Below are 26,080 nucleotides of genomic sequence, written 5' to 3' on the forward strand. Positions count from 1 at the left end.
GTTTTCCACTTTGAACGAGCTATCAGTTTGTATGTTTCAGTTCTCCGGACTTGACAATTACCGCATTATATATTTTTTCGCATTCCACGTGTCAAAAGAATTTAAAACTGTTCTTTTCTACTCAATTACTACAGAATCGTGCTTTGTCCACACCTCGTTAGCTTTAACGTGTAACTATCATACAAATTAAGAATGGAATTTACGGTACCCTTTCGTTTTTTCATTCATTTTCTTGAAATAATTTTTCTCTCATTTTTCGGCAATGATACGGTAGGGCGGTGAAGATGACATGTCTTGTTCCCTTTGAATGATGGAGTAGTAGGTGCGCCTGTCCCGATTCAAGTGGTCACATAAGTGGTACGAGTTTTGTGGAGGTGGGTGATGAGCAGGCGACACGATCAAAAACGAGATCTGATAATATCATAGTACGACTTGATGTTCCATAACGCTTCAATTTGGTGGCAACTTATCGAGAAAAAGTAGAACGACTCCTTATCTTTGTGCTCTGTTGTGATGCTCAAACATTACAAATGACCTCGAAAACATAAAATCACGGACAAAAGATCAATCAATAGACTAGCGGGAAGCATTGTTTGTTCATTTTCAAAAATATTTGGAACTTTGATCACGAATAGGTTGAAACTTTTTTCCAAAAGTCCCTGTGCTAGATTTCGTTATTCGTTTCTTGTCCTTGGATTTTAATTGAATGAGAATCAAAACCCAAGAGTTTAGTTTGTATTCCCAAGCGTTTTTAATTTGGCCGATCTTTCCGAATTCTATCGCCAGAGAAAGAAAAAAGTGAAAAGTTATGTTAAGTGAGCGTTTCATTCCTATTCATCGGTTTTTGATGTTAAGAAAATGTTACTGCTGTGTTAGAGAAGTGTTAGAAAGTGAAGTCTAGGAAGTGGGTGTTACTTTACTAAACATTTTTCCCTCGGAATTTTCACACTCTGCGGGCGGATTACTGTTATCGTAACGATTATTATCACCTCTACCTTTAACCTGAAGTACCGCCATCAAAGGACAACTATCTTCCGAGAAAATTCTTCAGCATGCAAATTAAGTGGTGGTGAAATTAGACGCAGATTGTTAGAAAAATGCGCGATTATTTGATGCTATCAAACTTATGCATATAGTGACGCAGACCTCAAAACAACAATTGCGGGGCTTAGTACCTCGCGGAAAGAACGCGAAAGACGCGGAGGGTACCTAGAGACGAGCGTAAGCCCTTCATTGAGGAACTGTACGCAGAAGAGTGAATGGGCGGAGTGACGAGTGACCATCAAGAACAACGGCGCATTTTTCCCTCACTCGTCTTCCTCCCTCTTTGATTTCAATCAAATCGTACACGATTGTCACTCGGTTGCGCGACGGCAAGAAGAAGAAGCTGAAGCTTAGAAAGAGAGATAGAAATACCCAAAGAGAGAAAGAGAAGGAAAAAGATCTTTTCAGTGCCATCCTCCAATTCTTCCATCAGTCCCTCCCTTCTTTCCCTCGTTCATTAATAATCTTTCTGTCACTTTTTCCTTTCTTTCCATCTCTTTCTGTGATTCTTTCTACCACTCTATTATTATCAGTAAGTGGCGTAACGTGTTACAAGGCCGAATGTGTTGCGAACGGACCTCCCACTGATTATCACTACCTACTTTCATTCCTCGTCCCAAGATACCAAACATGCGACGGTATGGAAATTCGCCTTGGTATTCTCAAAGCACTTATTCTCTGAATATTATTCCTGAGGAATATGTGCCACCAGTGGACTATGACATTGATTTCTGTGGTAATTTTTTCTCTCTCGAAACCAATTTTCCCTATCCATGTACCATCCCTGTTTACTTAAGCCAACACTAACACTAACACTTTGAAATGAATCTTCAGTGAGTCGGAAAATTTATTTGATGTATCTGTTTCGAGGAGAGGGAAAAACAAGATTTTTGCGTTGTCTTGCACTATTTTTTGTTCGTGTCTCTTATATATAAGGATAACAAAACAGATACGGTCACGCAGATGGTGTGATGTATAACAACAAAGTGGCAGATTGATTGATGGAGAAGCTTATCCTGTCTGATGGCAAATCTTCTATCTAAATCTCAAAGTGAAAACATTAAGAAACAGTTCTCGGGAAGCCGCCATGTCTAGACACTTAGTGGCCTAGTCAACAATTTTTTGGATTTCTCAATCATCATAAACCTTCACGCTGATTATGAATATAATTACACACATTATTCTCATTCTTCCCTCAGACCACTTTCATAATTCTGGATTCATTGCCAATCATGGCTTCAGGTTTCAAATAATGCGATAGGGTTAGACGCGTTAATTCAAGCGTTTCTCGCGCACCATTCATTCCGTCTTCCCTTTCCACAACAATTCCCATTGTTTTACTTGCACTTCTATGATCACAACAAATAAGAACAATACCAAAAACGGAGGGGTTGTGTGCATTGGGTAAAGGAAACATACCGAGCAGAAAACATTGAGTGGATCATTTTATTAGGGCAAGAAAGGTCATGTTGGTCTAAAATGTATTGTTGACTAATCGAGAAACACTGATATCAAATTGAAAAAATTTATTTATTTTTTAGACGCTATCCATGACGAAACGACATCTGGAGGCGGAGGAGAATCCTTGGATCGGAGGGGATGGTCCGGGGCGTCGACTGGTGGTAATCGAACAACACTGACAGCATCAGTGCACAATAATTTGATGAACGGTCGGATGTCATCGTCTAGTCACAACTTATCGACTAGACTTTCTGGCTCTTCACAAAACTTGCATCAACTTCAGCCACCAACAAATGCATATGGGGTTAGTTCGAATGACTTTTCGATTTTTTGGAAGAGTATGCGGTAAAGTTTTTGTAGAACGATTACTTCTTAAGAATTTTCCGAATAATTGAGAGATCACAAAACGTGAGTTAGCTTTCAGATAAGCTCATGATATGAAGGTTATGAGATTTATCGCTTCAACAATATATTTTTATTTTGAGCTTTTATTTCGAAACTATGTAACTAATTTATAAAACCGAAACGGCTAAATCTGTCTCTGTCATTTTCCGTTTGCATAACTTACAGACTTCGTTTCAGTTTTTACTGATAACAATCCTACTATTTTAATTTACGCTTTTCATAATTGTGTCAAAAGTATGCAAAAAATTAGTCATACATTCATAAATACATACAGGGGAAGCAAAGGCGGAAAAAAAAGAAAAAGAGTTATTATTTGTAAAAGAACGCACACGTTTTTGAATGGTGGGAGTGTATGTGTGTGACTCATACAATCACTAACGTGCCAAAAAAGGAAAATACAACTGATAACTCACTTGACAGCTGTGCAGCTCGTCAGAAAATATGAAAATGTTCGATGTAACAGCATTCTCGCCGAACGATGTCTATGTTATTGTTAATTCCATGTGGCAATTACAGTTCCCGATGGTCCCACCTGCTAACAATCCATCGGATTCATCGGCTTCTGGACGTATTGCGGTTAGTTTTGAAATCTATTTGCATTTGACATACTTTGAAAATTTGCTTTGTAAAAGGAAACTTTGGGCTAAAATCAATTTGTATTCTCAAAATTTTACATAGTGATATAACCAGGTCGTGTTACTATCAATATTTATATTTCAGAGCATATTAGCCCGTCCATTCCGTACAAACCCATTGAAACGAACCAAAAGTGTGAGCAAAATGGAGAAATCATTAGCAGAAGCGAATCAACAGTGAGTACTTCTTTTTTTTATTGCAGATATTAGCATTCCAAATGTTAAAATTCATGTCATAAAGTGTTTCGGAAAGATGAAGAGAAAAATGGAAACCTGAGAACAATCATAACTAACCCTAAAGTACGCCCACCCAGCTGTTCCCTCACAACGATTGTAATCGTAAAGTCCAATTATTGGAGACATTTTTCATAGTCCTTCTCTCAAAGTACTTCCTTCAAAAATCTTTTTTTCATCTCACATTTCATCCCTCAAAATTCGTGTGGAGTCATTCACACTTCATCCACAAATCCACACACACGCGCCTGTTGATAAAACATAGAAGAGGCAAAGTGCAAAGTGGACAAATCTTTCTGTCAAATCAAATCACCTACTATTTTGACATATTGTTCCTGTTATTTTGATTTAAGAGTGACAAACTTACATTCTTAATGATACAGTAAGACAATATCAGAAAAGTAACCTCAGTTCATCGTGTTATGTAATAGTTTTTCCTTTCGAAATCGTGTTCCGAATAGGTAAACCGATATTGAACAGTCAGACGATAAAGGGAAAAGTTGAAACAGAAAAAGTATTAACCAGCAAATCCAACTGGTTTGACCCCGTCTCTTTTCACTTTTACGCGGTTGCATAACCCGGTCGAGATCAGATGACAGCATTTTATGGGTTGATATGTTTTCTTGGTTATCTAGTTCTTTGAACACTTTTCGAAATTATATTCTTCTCATCAGTTACTTCATTTTAATTTTTCGTTGATAAAAATTAGTATGAGTCACCTTCAAATTTCTTTGACACATCATCAGCTCAACTTTCTTTCTCCCAGAATCAAACATTAGTCTATTTCTCATAACCCAAAATCCAATTTCTCTAGCATGTCAAAGAAACTTTTTTGCCGCTGGCCCACATCACATATGTCCGTCACTTCAGTATTCTTTTGATTTCACATTTAGCTGACATGTTGCCGTTGATAAACAAGACTACTCGATTCCCATGGGCGACATTCCGAAGCGAACAAAATAGATTTTAAATTTATTTCGATCAGAACGAAGGGCTCAACAAACAGCTACGAACTAACAAAAAACAAAAGTTCTTTTTTCGTCTGCACCACTTTTTGGAAGGTCTTATCAGTAGACCTTTATGAGTAATACCTTTGACAATTATTTGCTTTTCATCAACCTTTCTTTAAAAAATGGATTGATTTCGTACTCATATATTAATTAGAAAATATTTCCGACGGGTCTAGTGCCAGTTAGTGTTTTACACCACCAACTTTTATGTAATTGTCCCCGTTTTCCTCTTTTCTCTCTCAAGTTTTTCATTTTTCTGCACACCTCTCTTTCTTCTCTTGTTCCACTCATTTTTTTCCGGGGGACTCTCTCTGATTTTGCCCGCACACAATGACTCGGGCAGGTCCCCTTTCCTTCGAAGTTTTGCCCCCATCTGTTGATGAGAGGAGCACGGCAACTCACGAAAAAGCACGGGGCACCCACATTGTGCTCGTTTTTTTCTCATTCCACAGATGCCCTCTTATCCAGATGAACTTCGAGTTGACACCACCTGTGCCATCATCATTTTTTATTTTGACAGAAATTTTATAATCATTGTTTTGAGATTTTGAGTATTCCAAATCTGTAGATATATTAGATGATGCTAGCTAAAAAAACATAACTCATTAACTCAGAGTCATCTGAACAAAACTTTCTTGTTCCGGTGTCATGTTTCAAATGTATATTTGACACGGCAAAGATTCTGTTAGAATAATGTCAATTCAGCATTTCCGGTCGCTTGGTTTTAGTTAATTTTTTTGATAATTTATCTGGAAATGAAATTTTTGAAAAAAATAATCTGATGACCTGCCGATGGTTTTTACTAAATTGTTTAACTGGACCTAACTATGTTTTAAAATTTCAAAAACACATGCTCTTTCATTGTGTCACATCAAATTCATTTTGATTTGTCTGAAAGTTAGCATACATCCTCAGAAACTATAAAACGGATTGCCTTTTAAATCTCAAATTGCATTTTCCTAATAATCTGCCTCTTGCGATAAAATGATAATTTCGCTTTCCGACATCCATCTTTATATGAAACAATAACCTGGCGGTGGGCGTTCATCTTGTCACTTCGAAGCGCGTCAATGATTTGAATATTCAATCTTTCTAGCGCTTTCCATCGAAGGAAGCAATCAAAATCCCGCCGCAACAGCATCTTCTCTCGTATTCGTCTTCATCATCATTCCAATCCAATTTCATTTTCTCCAGCCAACAATTTGAAACGAAACTTTCTTCTGTTCTTCTCCTATGAATCTAGAAATTAGAATCTACATATTTTCTACTATTTGAATGCAACATGTACAATCGCTCGTTTCGTATGCCTAAACGTCTAGATGCGGTGTCAATACCGATGTTTGGTTCAGAACGGTTACCAAGTACACGATCCGAACGATGCTTACCACGTATCACCACTGCATTTATTTCTGATTACTCCGATATGCAGTGTCTATCACCAAATCGTGAGAAGCACAACGCCAATCCCCGTCTCGTACGCGGAAGAATCGTATACAAATCAAAGCGGTAAGTTTTCAAGTAGTCCAGTAGACAACTAGACCCATAAATGTCAAGAGTTGTAACTGGGAGAATTTCTCTTTCTTCTCTCACCGGCTACTTCTCTAATACCCTGTAAAATGAACGAAAGGGTTAGAATCCTCCTTGAATTGGGCAGTATTATCCTCAAAACACCACCCACTGTGCTAAACCCCTGGGGCGGACAGGGGCCGGGAGCGGATTTAGAAGTCGCAAAGCATCCTCATTTTCTCTACCATTTTCTTCGAATTTCTCCCGAAATTCTTTTCCTCCCAATTGCTACAGTTTCATAAGAAACAAGAAGAAGAAGAAGAAGAAGTACACTTTTCGCTTTTCCCCATTTTGTGTACATATTCAATTCCGCTTCAACAGTTCTCTTATTCCAAAGTCATACATATAGGTAGCTGATCACCATGACTATTGACTTGTCGACTTACTATTCACATTCCTGATTTAATATTGAAAAAAAAACACAGATAAGAACTGGTGATAGTAATTGACTGTTTCAAAACACGCCCTATGAAACATATGTTCTCAATACGCTCCAGTTCTTATACTGTGAATATTCCGAAAGAATCGTAAGTTCAATGGGTTAGGTTGGGATAAAAATAATCAGAAGTTGGTTCATTGTTCTCAAGGTTTCCATGTCCATTTCCAGACACAAAACACAAAAACACCAAAAACCTAATGTTGTCAAACAAAACTCATGCAACAGCCACTTGACACAGATAAAATGTCTGAAGTGGTTTCGGAACCTCTCCCCCGAATTCTCTAATTGACCTTCAACTCAATCCATAACTTCTTATTTCAGCTCTCTTCATAGAGTGGATGCCAATACGCCAAGCAGAGATAGCAGTTTGTATGCACAACCTCCGGCTCGACGACATTTAAGCCAACCGGCTCGAGAAGGAAGTCTTAGGTCTTGCCGTTCACACGAATCATTGCTCAGTTCGGCACATTCGACGCATATGATTGAATTGAGTGAGTCAATATTTTGATTATCGATGGTTTCAGAAGTAGGGGGAAGGTCCGGATACCTTCGGGTAGTAAACTATTTAATACCATTCTTATCTTGAAATTTCTAGAATCTCATTTTAAAATTTGGGAATCTGAATATCGATCACATCTTATTTCATTCCTATCATCTGAAACCAGCAGAACCCTAGAAATAAAAAAAACTATTATTTTGAATAATCATCACCAAGTGAACAAAAAACAAACGCCGTCTTTCTGTTTTCACTGTTCCTACAATACTTACCTTTATACCGACACTAAATACAAACAATCAGTTATATACCTACATTTTCTGTTTTTTTACCAAGAGAATCACAACGGCAAGACAAGAAAAAAAAAGTATTTGTTGTCCTCAACTTTTTTGCCAAACCTTCATCCATCCACCCCCACAGAAATCGAGAACACTTGTTGCTCTGCCTAGCTGTTGGCTCAATTTCTCTCATTTCCTCTACCTTTCTAGTGACGTATAAACCTATGCAACATTTGGTAATACGATACCTTCAGTTGGGTGCTCATTTGACGTATTAGTGCACCGCTTGATTATTAATAATATTGGATATAAGCACGGTCAAGAGGTTATATATCTCTTCTGGCTTTTTTTTCGATTTTGTAATTAGAAGAAAGAATATCCTTGTTATTACTCTTCCAAACACCAATCCGCTGATTTCAGACGGCCACCATCGCGTGCATCCAGTTCACCCATCCATCTTCCAAATTCCACACTGCTTCCGATTCTCTTCCACCTTCTACGCTTGCAGAACTCCACTGGAAAGAGCAAAGTGGATGGAAAAGTAAGTGAATGTTCTTCTCACACTCAGATTCCCAGAAAGTCATCAAGCAAAAAAGGAGATTTCTATTATTCCTCCGTTTCACCAATTCCCCCAACTGACTAATAGCCTCTTCGTTCTCCTTTTCATTCTTCCACTATTTTTTTTCATAGGCCACGGTGTGTGCCGTTCTCAAGAGACCATTAATGAGATCCGCATGAGATTATATAGCCTTCTTCTTCTTTTTCTCGATTCATTCTTTTGTTGGAAAGTGCGCGCATGTATAATTAGCATTGTTTTCGTGACAAGTGACAAACGTCATGCGACTCGCGTGATCATATCTGATTGAGTTGTATGAATTTACATCTGTTCCATGAAAATTATTGCTCCCTAATGGCAAATTAATGAAGCCTCAAGACGTGCATTCAGTGTTCTCCGAATTCAGTATGATAATTGTGAAATGCGGCAACTCACCTGGCGGTTGAATTATTTTGACCTTAATTCCGGACACCTGTCTGCTATACGAGTCAAAAAGAAAAATATCAATCTTTTGGAGGCGCCATGGTGTCGCGCCATAGGTTTAGTCAAAAACTACGTCTCTTTCTTTTCTAGGATTTCGAAATTTTCATTCCAAAATGTATGGAGTTCTCAAATTAATTCTCCTCATATCGCGCGCTACTGTTCGTAAACAACACCCTCATCTCTTCTTCCGGACCATGTCAAAAATGAGGAGGCCCTCTCACCCTACTCCTCTCTGCGTCTCTCCTCTCTGTGTACAGTCTCACCTGCCACCTGTGGGCGACCGGTGCGCACGGACCTTCACCTGTCTTGTTGTGTCTGCGCATCTTCCCTCCCTACAGGTTATCTCTCTACACCACCAATCGACTCATCGATTTGTTTTGTTATGTTGGCAAACCGTTTTGCCGCCAATTTTTTTGAATATTGTTTTGATGATATCCTAACCGGTAGACCACCCTCATTAGCTCATTTCTCACACCATGGCTATCCTCAATAACTTTCTCTCGACCGTCTCCTCGTACCGCCAACGCACCCGTCAATTTTTCTCAAGGAGAAACACCACGGAGGAAGAGGAAAAGTGAGTTATTGGAAGGGTTATCATAAAAACAATAATATAAAAAAAACACAAGCTCCCAATTGTATCCATTTCATTTCCTAACCTAAAATAAAAACCGACCAGATCCCAAAGACGAATTAGCAAGATGCGCAACACCTTTTCTAGATAAGAATCTTGTAAAACACGAGGAATCGTTTTTTTCTCGGTTTAGTCCACCTAAATGTATCGCTCTTTCTTTTTTCTTTCTGACTTCCCTCACAAAATTCAAATTTCAACTCTAATTTTCGTATGCGCAGGTGCAATAGACCTCCCTCGGGGAGCGGAAGAAGGGGTCAAATGTACAACAAACACTTGATGTGTTCGTCCCATTCACACCTCATCGCTTTTGCCTTTTTCTTTTTTCTCAATTCAGTTTTCACATGGTTTGACTTGAAAAGTGTTTGACATAGGAACCCTACTATTTCCGATTTTTCCTTCTAGCGATTTTCCTCATGAATAGTAAAATTGAAAACAGCAAAAAGCTTTTCCTACATAGTTGACCTTCCCCCAAAACAGTGAAATCAGTTTAGTTCATCTTTACTCATGGCCGCGCCCACGTAACACATCATAATTCCTATATCCACCACCCCCTCACCGATTAGCCAGTAGGTGTCCGTCGTGTACTGTTCACCGTGCGAATGGAATCTGCAATTATGAATCCAACGCGAGGAAAAGAAGGCCATTACATTGTTCGGACGTCATTGAATTCCATACAATTATCAAAAACGCTCCTCTTCCATCTGTCAGATCCACAAGTGTTCTCTTTATCGCCACCCTCTTTCTAAGTTTCCGGCCAGTCTGCTTAAATTTAGATCCATCTCAATTTCCCTATGCTAACTCGAATCCCAATTCCAGCTTGATGAGTTTATGGTTTTCGGGGGTTGTTTCCCGTGTGCACTGACGTGACCACACACAGAAACGCGCCGCGCGAAATTTAATCTGATTGCGCTACTCCTACTACCCGCTCTACTCGCTTCACCCTTTCCCCCCTTCTTCCTTGGCCCTTTTTCTCAATGCCTTAGTTTTCGTTTCCTTCCTCAAACCCCGCTATTCTTCCTCTTTTATTGAGGGATGATGATGATGATGATGCGCCCCACAGAAAAACGATCCTTGACAATTCTCGCTCATCTTTGTCTTGTTTGTTTTTCAATTTCTGCGCATCGCAAAATTTGCATTTTGGATTGGCTTGCATCTTTCAAGATGAACAAGTTTGAATTGCCAAGAAAACGGTATTGATTTTGGTAGCGTCTGGATTAAGAAAGCATTATCATAAGATGCCACCTTTTTTTGTCATGCGATAGTTTTCCATTAGTCTGATTAAGTTTCCGATGAACCTCATGTTGTTACCTTGAAGCCACCTGATGTATACCTGTTCTGACCGGAAAAAAAACATAAACTAATTTTGTAACTAAAAATAGTTGGATGTTTATGTTTAGATGGTTATTCTCTTATTTCTCGCAAACTCTCCACCCACTTTGCAATCACCGCGGATTGTCTACAATTGTTTGCTCACCATCGACCATGACCAACAAGAATATTTCTAATTTTGCACCAATTATTCTAAATTAGAAGAGACATCTATGTAAGGATCTTTTCCGCAAGTTCCACTTAATCTTTGGTTACGCCACCCCTTTTTTCTTATTCTCTCAAAATTTGAAATTCAGAACATTGAAGAAAATCTAGTATTTCTCATTTGTCGGAATAGAATAGATATGTGGGTAATAACAACAAGAACAACTTGTTCTTCTTCTTTTCTTTGGTTTTTTTTGCATCTGCGAAATGTATACCATGTCAAATGCAAATGTTTGTGATGGATGAGCGGTAACATTGGAGACAAGCGGGGGTGCACCACCCCAACGGCAGTCAGATGAAGCTAGTTCCCATCATCTCAAATTTCGTTCCCTGAGACAAACTTACCTAACAGACCAATGCTCTTCCGGTGAGCAAACGTAACTGAATCCAGCAAGTGCAGAGAGGAAAACAAAACTTAATTAGCAGGAAACTATGTTTTCAAGTTTTGCCTCCGTATCCTTAGCCTAGTTCCATGTTTGACCTTGTTACTTCTCAAGAGTAGAGGAATAATAGGTAAATTACCGTCTTGCGAGAATACGGAATTGGAATTTCCAATTTCCCTTTTGATTCTCCTTTGGAATTACTATGATTATCGTTTCCAAGCCAAAACCGTACCATTAGACCACTTCCAGTAGGTTCTTTCGAGGTGTTTGGAACGAAGGAACAATCAAAAGTAAGTGACGAAAAAAGATATCGCTTCGTCGCCCCCCTGTATAAGGAATCGCTGTGATATTTGTTTATTTTGAGCGGCGATGAAGGTGAGAAATGTAAGAGGTGTAGAGAAAATATAAAGACGGGGCCAAAGAGACTGTGTTTCAACGACAATAAAAAGCAAAACTCTTTTCTTCTCCCACTTTTCTTCGTTTTCGACCACCATATTCGTTCGCTATATCACATTTTCTTTTGTTAGCTTTTTTTGGTGCTGCATATTCTTCTCTTCTATGCCAACTCGAGAAGTATTCGTATGCCCCGCAACCTTCTTGTGATATGTGTCACTTGCATTTCTTCTTTTTTGGCGATCATAACCCAACTGTTGTCGGTATTCATTAGTATCTGAATATGTGACAGATGGTCTCGCATCATTTTGGCCGTACCAACAGATGTACAGTACAGGTCACTAAAAAAGGAGATGAAATAGTTCTGAACTTTTTTATCGTTACCAGATGCCTCAAATCTCAATTCCAATGAGATAAATGAACATCTCATTTTCACGTAGGGTCTACCCCATTTTTATTTCCTTTGTTTCTCCGGACACCTCATTTGTCAGGATCTGCCATTTGTACTTCCTCCTCACCTCCAGTTACAAGGAGAAGGCGATTTGAACGAAATCCGGAATTTGAATTGCCTGATCCATGCCACAAGTAACACTGTGGGAAAATCGGAAGTCCATTTCTCAGGCTACTGTGGTGTTAGTGGTGAAGAAGAAGGAGAAAACTATTACGGTGTGAGAAACGACCGAACAAAATAGTGTATTGCTCCCCCGCGAGCACAATCAACCTGTGCACACACACCACACTCACAATTGCATCTCCTCACAAATACACAGGAGGAAATTCTTGCCTCCACCACCTGTTCTGTCTACCTGGCTGAAAAGTACAAAGTTGCTATTATTTGTTTTAGACAGTTTTTGTTTGAAACTTTTTGCAACAAAATGACCTCCAACCCCTCCACCCCCGACATTCGTGATTCCCCATTTTGATAGTTAGTCCTTCTTCTCTTTTTTGGTTTTACTCTGCATTCTGCACTCATCAATTCCCTTCTTCTTCTTCCAACCACTTGGTTTACTCTAGTAATTTCCCATCCTCATCCGTTCTCGGCCTTCTTCCCTCACTCGTTTCCTCCCTCAATTCTTTCATTCCCAAATACAGATGGAAAAAATAGGCATCTGTCATTGTCAACTCCTCAATGCATTGCACTCTTTCCAACTGGTCTTAATTCTAGAACATCTTTAGTAGTAGTATTTTCTGTGGTCATTGATCCACCAGATGACGTTCGTTTTGTATTTTTAGACAATTTTGTTCCCAAGTTTAGCTAAAGTAACAATCTTTAAAAGTAACATCACACCTACTTTTAGAGGTCAGGCGTCACCGGATTCACTCGAAAGATTTTATCGAAAAACACGTTATAAATTCTGGAATTCGAAAGAAGAGAATAGGTTATTTTTGTTGACGCGACCACTGGCGACTGGTGGTAGTTCAAGACTCGTCCCTCTCACACAGTAGTCGTTTTGAATCTCGTCCCATTCACTTCTTATTGTTCATTACAATACTACCAATGTGCGTGTGCACAAGCACGTCCCTTTCATCTAAGCGCGGTAGCTCATTTTTCTTTTCTCTCGAGCTCCCTTTCTCCCTTGTCTTCCAAAAAGGCACACCTGCTTTTTATACCCTCTTTATATGGTCTCTTACCATAAACAGAGTCCACCCTGTCGGAAAGAGAATGGCTTTTCTGTTCCCGCTCGCACTACGTACGCTCTCTTGCAAATAAAATTACCTAATTACGGACCCGACCCTTCGGCAGAATATGTGATGTTGTTGGTGGTGTTGTGTATCTGGTGCACACCCGTCCTCTTGACTCTACTCTTCAGTAGGCCACTTATCGCCATAGTCACACTCACAAAATCCTTAGAATTTCATTTTGTTTTTTCTTTCTCGCAACTATCTTTCCAACTAGAGAAATTTGCTTCTCAATTTCTATTATGTTATCTTTATCTATTTCTGTAGAAAGTTGATAGGGAAAGGCGTTTGATTGATATTCTATACATACTTGTCACGTTTTTGGGTTGATTACTTTATCAATCTGAACACACGTTCTGCATGATAAAGATAAATTCCAATTCCAAACCTAATTCTCTTTTTTCAGCCTGCGACTAACCATGAATCCACGCAGGGACTACCAGAGACGCACTGAAAACAGCTTACTCATCTGGATTCTGGAAGCCAAAGGCTTGCCAGCCAAGAGAAAGTGAGTTTGATTGTAATGAAATGATTCAGAATAATTCATTCACTGTTTCCAGGTATTATTGTGAGATGACACTCGACAAGACACTGTATGGAAAGAGTTCAACAAAGGCCAGAACTGACAACGTGTTCTGGGGAGAGAACTTCGAGTTTGTGTAAGTTTAGAGAGTTTTAGAAACTAGAAACCTTGTGAAAAAAAACTAAAAAACTCTGAAAATTTCAGCATGCTGCCACAAATTTCGGAAATTTGCGTGAGCCTCTTCCGTGACAGTGACAAGAAGAAGAAGGAACCATTGGTCGGATACGTCAAAATCGGAATCGACCAACTCGCCGGCAGAAGTCCAGTGGAGAAATGGTAAGTAATCAGACAAAGGATTGAAACAAATCACTTCCGATACTCATCTCTCAACGTCGTCCCTCGGAATTTTTTCCAAGTCAGAATGAAATGAAGGAAAAGAAAACGATAGTACTTGTTTTAATTGCCTACCTTTTGGCGTTAAACAATTAACTGGTTGATTGTATTGCAAGACGGACTATTAACACTTTTAGCCACCCCTAGTGAAATTTCTCGCTACGAAACGCGATTTGGTTTATTCCGTTTGTTAGTTGGTTAGTCATCTCACATCATCAACATCATATAGTTTTATACATACACACATACAAAGATATGTTGTTGTATAACTTGACATTAACCTCCTTGTATGCGGGTGGGTTCAAAAGTCGCCCCATTCTCTTTCTGTTAACCCTCCCCGCAGTGTTCGATAATTCATGAATGCCGCATAAGCGTGAATCGTTTTCATAACCTATATCTCCCCATCAGGATTTTTATTTGGGACGCATGAACACTGAGTAGAGAAGTGGGAGTCGAGACTTTTGCGGCGGATTGGAATCCCATTACTTTTGCATAAATGGGTAGAAGTGTTGAATAAACATGGATTTCATCTCACTTTTTGACTTATTCGCGCCCCCCACCAACAAATTTGCCTTTCCATGCTTTTACGCTTTCACACATCTCCTTAAACATCCGTGTCCATCCGAAAAGCAAAGTGTTTTGTATAGAAGAGGAGAAAAGTAGTTTTAATCCATCTTTTCTAACAAAACAATTGTATTTTTTCCTAGTCTCTCACCTCTCTTGAAACTGAACTTTGGACGTACGGAAAGAAACACAATTTTGCCCAATTTTGGTTACGATCCAACCCTCCAAAAACGCAGCCAATTTTCCTTTGTCGTTTCTTGTATCAATTTGAGAATCAAGAAACGTGAGACGTGTGAAACGACAGTATCCGGCCACCCACCCGTCCTTACATACACATTTTGACAGCCAGACCTTTCCCGTTCGTTTCGCTCCAAAATCTTAATCAAATATTAGTTTGGACTCATGAAAAGTGTTCCCGATGATATGCATTACGTAGTCTATTATTCTTCTTTTATGTTTTCTTGCTTCAAATATAGTCATTTTCTGGTTTATAAGAAAGTTTCTCCCCTCTATCAATCACTGATGCCACTCCTTGAAATCTAAAGGCCACTTGTAGAACTGAACAGATGTTATCTACGTACATACATTTCAAATTCCAATTAGATAAGTCCTATCCATCCATCTCGTGCCGTTTCACCTGATGACTCAATCTCAGAACAACTTTTTCGCGCTCTTCCACTCGTTTCTTATCTTTTCCTTCTTGCAATCAACCATTTCTATGCATTCAGACACTCATGAAAGGTGAATACCACCCATGGGATCCCGCGTATCATAATTCTGCTATGATACCGTATTCACTGGCTTCCGTTTATACTTCCTATGAAAATTTACCAGAAGAATTTTCAAATGAAACCGGAAAAATTCGAAATATGTTGAAAACATTTCTCTGGTCTTTCAAATTGAAGAAAAACTATGTCAGGGTATCGACGTTGTTTGGAGAGTATTGTAGGTCAGTATTAAATAGGATTATCAAAATCCGATTTATTTAATATTCTGAAGTCAAGGACAACAACCCGAGAAATATGACAGCGTACTAATCTTCTTTCTCATTTTCAGGTACACCGTCAACAACACACATCATGACTCTGGAACAAGCCGTATTGCTTCAGCACTCGGTGGAAAGAGTAGCCATCAGGATATTCCATCACTCAGAATCAAGGCTCGCTGGCAATCGGTCGATATCCTTCCACTCCGTTCCTATGACCATCTCTACGAAATTCTGAGTTACAACTACATGCCATTGTGTGAGCAATTGGAACCAGTGCTCAACGTCAGAGATAAGGTATGCAATAAATTTACATCCAATGAGAACGGAAATAGCTAACGCATTATCACAGTTTCAGGAAGACTTAGCGACTTCCCTGGTACGAGTTATGTACAAACGAAATCTGGCGAAGGAGTTCTTGTGTGATCTAATCATGAAAGAAGTCGAAAAGCTTGACAATGATCATTTGATGTTCCGTGGAAATACTCTTGCCACAAAGGCGATGGAATCGTTCATGAAGTTGGTCGCCGAGGATTATCTCGACTCCACACTCTCTGGTTTTATTAAGTCGGTTTTGCAATGTGAGGATTCTTGCGAAGTCGATCCAACAAAGTTGGGAAACGTCTCCAATTCGGCACTCGAAAAGAACAGAGCTCTGCTCAGCAAATACGTTAATGCTGCATGGACGAGTATAATGGATACGTATGTTTCAACAACTTTCCGTTTTTGCAAAGGAGTCATCTTTTTTCAGTATTGAGCAGATGCCGAAAAACCTTCGTGACGTCTTCGCGGCTCTTCGCCTTCGCCTGGCTGCTCAAAACCGTGTGGCTCTGGCTGACACTCTTATTTCGTCTTCGATCTTCCTTCGATTCTTGTGTCCAGCGATTCTTAGTCCAAGTCTTTTCAATTTGGTTTCCGAGTACCCGTCACCAACAAATGCTCGCAACTTGACTCTCATCGCTAAGACACTCCAGAATCTTGCAAACTTCAGCAAGTTTGGAGGGAAGGAACCACACATGGAGTTCATGAATGAGTTTGTCGACGCTCAGTGGCACCAAATGAAAGGATTCCTGTTGGAGATCTCAACTGAGTGAGTTAACGACTTTTGATTCAAAAATAGAAATTTCGAATGGTGTATCGTATCATATTACTGAATGCGACACTTTTAGTACGCAAATAGAAAATGATCATGTCTTTTGAAATCGAATAAAAATAAACAACTGACTTCTATTTCAGAACTCAATCGGTGAATGTGAAGTACGTCGATGCTGTTGTCGACACTGGAAAAGAGCTCAGCCTCATCACCAGCTATCTTGAGGAAGCATGGACTCCACTTCTCCAGGAGAAAAATGGAAACAAGCACCCGCTGTGCAACATCAAACCGATTCTCTCGGAGTTGGCTGAAATCAAGAGACGTCCGGATGCTATTTTCCACTCTCCAATGGTTCAACAGCCATCTTCTGATTATGAGAATAGTCCACAGCCGAGTGTGGTGTGAGTTAACTTCTTTTTTCCGCTTCTCTCCACCCACCTTTGCCATAACTAACCCCACACCGGTTTTCTGCATACTTTAATTTCTTTTACAAGCATGCTATGTTTTTTCAATAAATAATTGGTAGTTTTATAGTCCTCGACATGAGAATGTGCCTGCCTACCGCAGTACTCCACCAACTGGACAGGCCACTGTCATGGGTCGTTCAATGAATCGCGCGGCTACCCATCTGATGACTTCTGATGACTACGTCCTTTCCTCAGCATTCCAAACTCCAAGTCTTCGTCCGGGCGGTACTCGTTTGAGTGATGAGACTGGAACGTCGTCAAGTCGTACCAGTGACAAGACAACCAGCAGTGCTGAGATTCGTGAGGACACGGACTCGGATTTTGAGTTGCGTGATGACCTTGGTCGCGGCGGAAGAAATCGAAAAAGGCTTCCACGTACAGATGCATCTCCATCAAGCAGTCAACAAGCTTCCAGTGGATATATGAGCAACAATCCATCCAGGTGAGATTTTCAGTCAAAATTAACAAAAAGCATAACTTGTTTCCAGATCCAGCTATTCCAATTCGTCAAGCTCATCTCCAGTGGAGCGCATGGGTGCACTCTCTATAGCCAACCCAGTGTTCGGTCCAGGACCATCATCCGGATACACAATTCCAGCTGAACCAAAGGAGATTGTCTACCAAAAACGTTCCAGCCCACCACCATACGACCCGGATGCGCACAACTATCACTACCAGACGGTATGGAAACTATTTCCAAATACTTTCAAGTCAATGAAACATTTTAGATGCAGGTGTACTCCGTGCCACCGGATTGCCAAGTCTCTCCACGCACTCAATCTCTTCCTGGGGCAGCCAACGTTCAGAATCGCTTGAGTCTTCCAAGAACGAATCCACGCGCTTCGAGAACTTCGGCTCTTCTTCGTCCAAGCGTTGTAAACGTTCCGGACGACTGGGATCGGTAAAAAATTGAAACTTTATCAGAAGAAAAAATTGATTTTTTCAGCTCAAGCGACTACTGGCTTGAATACAGAGATAAGATGATTGAGAGCCAAGCTCGTGAGATTGAACGTTTGACGAGAGAAAATGCAAAACTGAAGAACAAGATCTTTGGCACTAATAATGATGTCGATTCAAAGGTATGTGTTTTGTTGCCTGGAAATTCATTGATAAAGATATTAGATTTCAGAGATCCGACAGTGGAGCCAGTGAAGAATCATACGACTCTCTCAGCTCTCTCGATCGTCCATCCAGGCAATCTCTTGTTCTCCGGCCAAACTAATCAGCGTATCTTGCTTATTTGAATAATATTTTTATTTATTCTAATAACCAGTATATCCTCATATTGGTTGTCTAATGTACCTTATAACTCTTCCAAAGAAATACAAATACTTCTAAATTTTGCGCCCCCGTTGGTATCTCTGAAATTTTGTTGTCTGCCCAACCCCTCTTAATTCAGTACACTCACCCAAAAAACTTATTTGTAATTTAAGTCTATCCAATCTCCCCCCAGCCAACCGTTTTCTTTATCTGTCCAATTTCCGTAGTATAGAGGGTCTTTCTGTGATTTTTCTTTCCCCCAATTCTTGTTTTTTTATTATTTTCCCCCACACCTTCCGATGTACAACACCAACACACACTTTGTCGCTCTGTACACGTTTTCGAACTCCGTACGGAGATGTGAACGCTTCCCGGTAGCGGTGAGGTTAAACACAACCTCTTCGATGCTTTACACACCTTCATCTATTTTGTGTCAACTCGACAATGTTGCTCGAGAAAGTCTCATATTTTAAACTAAATTCTATAATAGCGGCATAATACAAACGCGAATGTAAATGAACTCGTTCCCTAAAATTGTTGTTATTATAAGTTCATGCAAATTTCAGAATGACTACAAAAAAGACAATCAAATGTATGGAGTAATAATTCAGGAGTTTTTAACACAGGAAGTTGACCGATCCCAGTGTAACATTATGCGAACACAAGAGCGAAAGATTTTGTATTATCCATAAAAAGTTGTATTCTAAAGTATTTTTCAGCATTATATTTTTTAAATTAAGAGCTTTACTCCTACACAAATTCATTAATTAACTCAGTGAAAAATCAATGTGTGTCTTTCGAGAGTAGTACACGGACGCTGGACTAAGAAAACAACAGTCGTGTACTCCACTCGGACAACACAATTTTTTTCGCAAGCGTATCAATCCCACTTTTCGGCGAAAAAATAAATTACTTCATTTAAAAAGTTTAAGAAACAATATCTGAGCGGTTTGACCATTCGCTAACAGGCTATGTTACACATCAGCCAATCTGATCCGTATTGTTTGCTCTTTTACATGGTTCATACTTTCAAGGGTGTCAAAAATGAGAATTTTTAAGAAAAAAAACCAGTAAAACAATTGAAATTTCAGTATGATGCATGAAAGAAGTTGATGTCCTCGGAAAAAATGCCGAAAACATGCAAAAAACGTATTCTGAAATGATTTTTGAAAATTGTTCAATTCCAATCGATATTTTCAGAAGAAATGGAGCCTAATTTCATATACTATTTTTTCACAGACCTCTAAGGGTAACAATCATGAAAAAGATGATACAATATGGATCAGTTTGGCAGATGTGAGACATCGCTTTTTAATTAGAACAATGAGTACTCAAAAATTAGCAGATTAAAACAGACTTTTCAGCGGTAAAATCAGGTCAGCTGCAAATATGAAAGCCTGATTTTTTTCTAAAGATATTCTATTGCCGGTACGAATTGTGATACATTTGCATTGCAGCTTGATTGCAGTGGTCCATTGCAGATGCGGAAAACCGTAGAAATTCTTCGTATTCCTGAAACACCCAGAATTAAAATTTCCAGTTATATAGAACGAGAACATACTGCAAAATCCCATTCACCGTTGTTTTTGCTGAGAAGCGTGCGGAAGTCTCTGATTCTGATCTGGATGTTGAGTAGAATAGTGGAATAATGACAGAAGATGTCATCTGTTTTCTGAAATAATAAATGATTTATATGAAACACGGCGTCGAAATTACGTCGGGACCGCGAAAGACTGCTAGTATGCCGATCGCATCTATCTCAATTTTCGCTAGACGGTCCTGTAAAAATAGACATTTTGTTTCCTGGTCATTCATTAGAAATTGGTTGTGCACAAATCAAAACTAATACTGGATCAACAGTTTAGTTATAGCCGTATAAAACTGTTTCAGTTTTTGAATCGAGAGAAAAACTTACAAGTACTGCTTTCAGTTGATCCATATTTAGTATCTCCATTTTATAGAAAATTCAATACTTTATTACTTCTCACAACGCAAGAAAATATTCTTACAAAATCTGCAAGACGTAGTAGTCCACCCTCCAAACTAAAAGGACAAGAGAAGGGTAGCAAAAATACGCGATCTTTTTTAAACCACCCATTCGACTGTAGGAGTGTTCTGTTCTCAGCAAAACCGGGTTATCGCCACCTATCAATTGACAGTTGAGTTAATCACCACTTTTTTGAACGTCGGAATACACGAATGCGTTGAGAAAAAACTCACACGGAAGGTCATTCACCTATCTCTTTTATGGCCAACGTTGATAACGTTTGTGATTGATAAGAACTAAAATCAGAAGGACGGAAGGAGGAAAAAGAAAGAAATTTTCTGAAATTCTAAAAATGATTAATTGAGAATCATTATACTGATTGGTCCCGATTCAGCTTTGAATTTCAAAAACCAGAGGGAATAGTTGGGAGGCTGATGTGGGTTGCATGCATCCAAAGTTCCACATGTTTCAATATATTGTTATAAATATCACAGAATCTGATAGATAAACCTTTCAGCAAAAAATTTTCGAGCAATAATCTTATTCTCTGCATAGGACTAATTCTCGGATATCTTTTTCTACAACCTGAACTGGCAAACTCTAAGTAAATCATCAAATGAAAAATGTGAGCAATAAGTGTACGTTTGTTCAACGAGCACTTGATTTACCTTGATTTTCAAAAACAAAAACAAAATAATAATTATTATTTTTATTTGGTTTCTGAGATTTAAAAGTTTTTTTTTTGAAATGATGGAAAACATTTTCACTTCAACTAAAAATAACAGGTTACCAAATGTGAAAGGAAATTCTAATTTCCTGGAATGTATGTGAGACGGAAGCAATTATGAAACCTTTGATAAAACTGAAAAACAGCGTTGTGGAATTCTACTGAAATTCCAGTTCTGATTTAGTTAGATAACGTTTAGATAACGAGAAGATTTTTTGACTCTCTGCTTACATCACCTTCTAGCATTGACGTATTCCACACAAAAAAGTGTTTTTCTTCTGAACCTTTTTTTTTAAACAAAAGTTTGTTTTTCACGAAACATTGTCACCCACACATGACCACACATGGAGACAGTGCAACCTTTATTGTCTTCAAACTCTTCTTTACACATTGCCGTTCTGATGCATACGTTTTTGTGTGTTCAACCCCGTTCCCTCCATTTTCTATCTTATCAGTTGTAAAGCTCTGCTCGGTTGATTTTCCCACTTTTTGTTCGGTTTGCAGAAACGTACGCATTGGTCATTTATCAATAGTTTTTTGTTTTGGTCCATTGGGACCGTTTCGCTTTTGCTTTCAAGTGCTCACGCTTCTTGATAAAAAATCTAAGCTCGAGAAAAGGAAACGAATTTTTCACCGAAGGGAAATACATTTCAGTTTTTTCCATGAGAGTGCGTATAAAAAGAGATATGTACTTTTGCTCATAAAATTACCACGTTCTCAGAAATATTAAGAAACGCATTGGGGCTAACAAAGATAAACTCGATAGGTTTATTTCAAAATTCAAACAAAATTTTTGAATTTGCCAAAACACAAAAACTCATTGACCGTCTCATTTGTAGCCAATCGCACAATTCATTTCCATTCTTTATCACTTGCATTCATTATGCAGTCATTTTGTCCTCTCTACATGCTTTGTTCCTCTTTTCAAATCCATCTATTTATCTATAAAGCTTTCTCGTTCCCAACAAATTCGCAAATCGGCTAAACATTCACAGGAAATCCTTTTGAGCTTAAAAAGTGCTTGCGAACTTAACGAAAATTGCATTTTTCCATGTCTCTTCGCCGCTTGAGGTTTGGTTTCAGTTTTCAAAACCCTCTATGTCTAACTCGTCTCTCACTGGATATGATTTCGGTTTCTTCTTCTTCATTTCATTTTTTAGGCTTTGAAATTTAATAATTAGAGAAGGCTTCTGCTTCTGTTTCTGCTTCAAAAAATGCAAATTTATTTGTTTGTTTCTTTGTGTCAATGAGGGCTACATCGGGAACATGACATATTCGTTTTATTTTTCTCTCATTTCGAAAAAGCCAAAAACCACATCACCAAATACAGGATATTTGAAAGGATGCTAGCCGGAAGGCAATTAGTTTTCTTTCCTCCTTATTCGCGAATGCGAGTAGGTAGCCGATATTTTTGAATACTTTGTTCGTTTGGCAGCATTCAATACTTGTCAAATGTCCTTCAAAATCAATCTCTGCTTCTTCTCTCTTGTTCCGTTATATTTCTGTTATGCACGCTGCGAATGATTTCATCAAAAGTTACATTAACGGCATATAATGTTTCCGAAACCCCGAACATTTGTGTTTTGTCTAATAAGAAAAGTGTGAACGGGAGAAGAGAGGACGACGTGATTTATGTTTGCTTTTTCTATTTCAAACTTTTGAATTTTGCCTTCGAAATGTTTTCCATGTGACTAGTCAGAAGCAGCGAGACGGAGCGAGAATTTTATCAAGATGTGGGTTTTCGGTTATTAGTTTTACGACATTATGCCGAGAACCTGATAATCTATATTTTGAGTTTCACCAAGTTTTTTTAGAACTACAATTGATTCTGTAAACGAACACTCTGTGTTACTGAATTAAACTCCATAATGTTTTATCTTAGACGTTTGCTTAATAAAATTTAGCTTTAAATTCACCTGTCACTTTTACTTGAAAATTCTTTCGTTTTCTATCTTCATCTTTTTTGTTTTATCTTTTTACATTTTTTTCTTTCAGAATGCACGACTTCAATACAACAGCATCCACATCTTCATCTTCATCCTCCTCATCATCATCATCGTCATCTCAATCATCTCCAACTCGTCTTCCAGTCATTCTCGAGACTTCAGAATCAAGCTCTCAAAATGATCCAGAAGATTCCGAATTTGGAGAGCTGAGCTCTGCTGAGTTCAATAGTGCAAGTTACATTTCGTTCTGCGACCCAGTCTTCTCCAGCAGTATCTTTGTCAATCAGCCAAATTGCGGTGACCCAGCTTTGATGGCAACTTCACAAAATTGTAAGATCACCTTCTTTTCTTTTTTGTTCCCCTCTTGCTTTTTTGTTTTTCGCGTGGTTGAATTTCTTGGAGAAAAAGCGGAGAAAAAAACGAAACATGAAATGAAGTCGTAAATTTGGTGTTCTTGAAGTACTGCCAGCTCTTGAGATTTCATGCTTGCATATTTCAAATGTTACTTTTTTATTCGTTAAATTTCATATTCGTTTTTAGTATGTCATATACCTTTCTCTTTCGAAAAAAAGGAAAAGTAAAGGATGACGAATGTTTACGATTTCTGTGAGAGGATGAAACAATTTCTTCTTGATGAGGACAATCTCAATTGAAACCGTGAAAACACACACGAGAAACACCGCTGAAAGTTGAGAGCCATCCGAAATTGAAGAATAGATAGATTTAATTGATTTTCGGAAAGAAACCACAAGTCGAAGAGCATTCCTTTGCCAACATGTGAGAAACGACAATCATTCATTATTTTCAGTTCACACGTTCAACTACCCGGTTTTCAAGAAATACGGATATTACATTAACGGAGTCTATTACACAATGGTGAAAAAAGGATCTACACGTGACCGTGTCAAGTGCTTGGTAAGTCATCAAATTAAGATTACATCATCCAATTTCCTGGTTGATGTATCAATGTCGAGCAGATAGATTAAAATCAGACGAACAAAAAATTATTTGAATGAATGTTGTTTACCAAGGCAAACGAACAAAGAGTTATGAACTAGCAGATCCACGTGTTTCTGAATTTTTCTTACTTTTTGTGGTTTGTTTTTGTCACATAATATTTGCGAAGTAGGGTAATTTTTGTTAGCGGACGCAAAATGATATTTTTGGATTAAAACTATAAACAAAAGATGCTATATTAGATACAAAAAGAATTTTCTTTCAAAAACTAACGTTACATTAAAACTACAGCAACCTTTTAACTAAGTGAGAAAAGTTATATTTCAGAATTATATATTTCACAAATGATTAATACGACTTTATGCCTCTAAATCATTTTCACCTATACCTTCACACTCCTCCACACTCCAAAATTGTCATTTTTCCAGTATCGTCGTGGAACGCCGCGGTTGGAAACAATCCAAGAAGAGACAGAGGAGGCCGATGAGCAGAAAGCTATGAAAAAAGTGGCTGCAGAGAAGAAGATTGAATCGAATGGCAATTACTGAACTCTTGCAAAGAACTTTGGGAATTAAAGTTCCATTTCCTTTCCTATCACAATTCCAACAACTCTTCCTCTTTCCTTCTCTTTTTGTGGTATTTGATGACTGATGAACCTATTTTCTCGGATTGCTTTCTCTTGGGTGCAAATGATTCTTTTTTTCGGTTGTTTTTTTCTGTTTCTACTTCTTCCAAACTTTTAATTTTCTTTATTGTGGTCTAATAATAACAAACTTTCACATTTGTTTCAATACCAGGTATCCATATTCCCGTTTTCTCAATTTCCAACCAAAAGTGAAATGAAACAAAACAAAACAAATTTGCCCTTGTAAAACTTCCCTTTTCCACTCCACTTGTTTCGTGACGAACAAGAACATCTGACCTCCCCGTGTTTATTGCAATTCAAGTCCCCTTATTTTCTCTGTTCTTTTCTTAAAAGCCAATTTGAATCCACTTTGTCCTTAGCAATTTGGTTCACCAGAGAAAAAAAGAGCTGCATAAAAAACTGGATTGGACGTCATTCGGAGAGCCATTTTCTCTCTATTAACCCACCATATCTTGAGTTATTACCTACCGATAAATATAACGGTTATTCGGTCACGAGAAAAGCACTTTATGATGCATGTTCTTTGCAGAAAAAGGAATAATAAAGAAATTAAAAGTGGTTTCTTGGTAGATAGAGTGTGGTTGTCGCCATTGATGCTGAGGAGGCATTAAAAAGTTTTTCAGCGCAAACAATTGCTCTGATGAAAACAATGCGGAACTACTTATTTTGCTCTTTATTTTCGAATGCCCATGATTGAAAGTGCAGAATTTCGAATTTTGAGAATAATCTCTTCGAAACTATGAGGAAAGACGAAGATTAAAACTTTGCAATACAATCTGTTATAATATCTAAAATGTTGTATTTGGCGTGTTCTCATATTCAAGATAAAGCAATGCGAGATTTGACTCAATTTTCGTCAAATTCAAATTCATGGAAACAAATTTGCTAATCCTTTCGATTTGGCTTGTACATTTTAAAGAAATGTATTTTGGCAAGTTTACAATGTTGTGTTGAAGCCTTAGGTTCAATACGTAGTAACTCAGACATAGATTAGTCATTTGTCTGACGGTCCGGAAATTAGTATACTAGTTTACTTTTTGTTATCACCCGCCCCCCCCCCCCATGTAATTAGACACGTGTTAACATCTCTCGCTCTCTTTATTCTCTCGTTCAAAATGTAAAAACAATAGGATCCTTCATTGAAATGAAATCACCAAAATCATCCCTCCATTTCGAAGAGAAGTATAGACAGGTTTCAGCTAAATTTAACAAGTTGAATTATGGGAAAGGAAAGGAAAGGAAAGGGAAAGGGAAAATAGAAGTTTTGGAGAACGGTTGGATTAGCATAGGGGGGGAGGGGTCAAC

The 26,080-nt window shown here is 38.5% G+C and overlaps 2 protein-coding genes across 2 annotated transcripts; both read left to right on the forward strand.

The window, feature by feature from the left end:
• Positions 1-1,674: 1,674 nt before the first annotated feature.
• Positions 1,675-6,039, forward strand: GCK72_023307 (uncharacterized protein; the record flags this gene model as incomplete). Its single annotated transcript, XM_053735333.1, has 5 exons — positions 1,675-1,780; positions 2,586-2,809; positions 3,427-3,486; positions 3,631-3,722; positions 5,886-6,039. 5 exons carry the CDS (start codon positions 1,675-1,677, stop codon positions 6,037-6,039), a joined length of 636 nt encoding a protein of 211 aa, XP_053578899.1.
• A 32-nt stretch (positions 6,040-6,071) lies between these two features.
• On the forward strand, positions 6,072-18,474 carry GCK72_023308 (uncharacterized protein; the record flags this gene model as incomplete). The annotated part of the gene is made up of 15 exons (XM_053735334.1): positions 6,072-6,295; positions 7,116-7,285; positions 7,989-8,109; positions 13,634-13,735; positions 13,788-13,886; positions 13,955-14,086; positions 15,764-15,989; positions 16,051-16,394; positions 16,444-16,782; positions 16,929-17,186; positions 17,320-17,694; positions 17,741-17,933; positions 17,981-18,153; positions 18,199-18,331; positions 18,382-18,474. The coding sequence occupies 15 exons, from the start codon at positions 6,072-6,074 to the stop codon at positions 18,472-18,474; spliced, it is 2,982 nt and encodes a 993-aa protein (XP_053578900.1).
• Between the last annotated feature and the right edge of the window lie 7,606 nt (positions 18,475-26,080).

The sequence above is a fragment of the Caenorhabditis remanei genome, chromosome X (assembly GCF_010183535.1).
Source record: "Caenorhabditis remanei strain PX506 chromosome X, whole genome shotgun sequence".
Taxonomy (NCBI): Eukaryota; Metazoa; Nematoda; class Chromadorea; order Rhabditida; family Rhabditidae; genus Caenorhabditis; species Caenorhabditis remanei.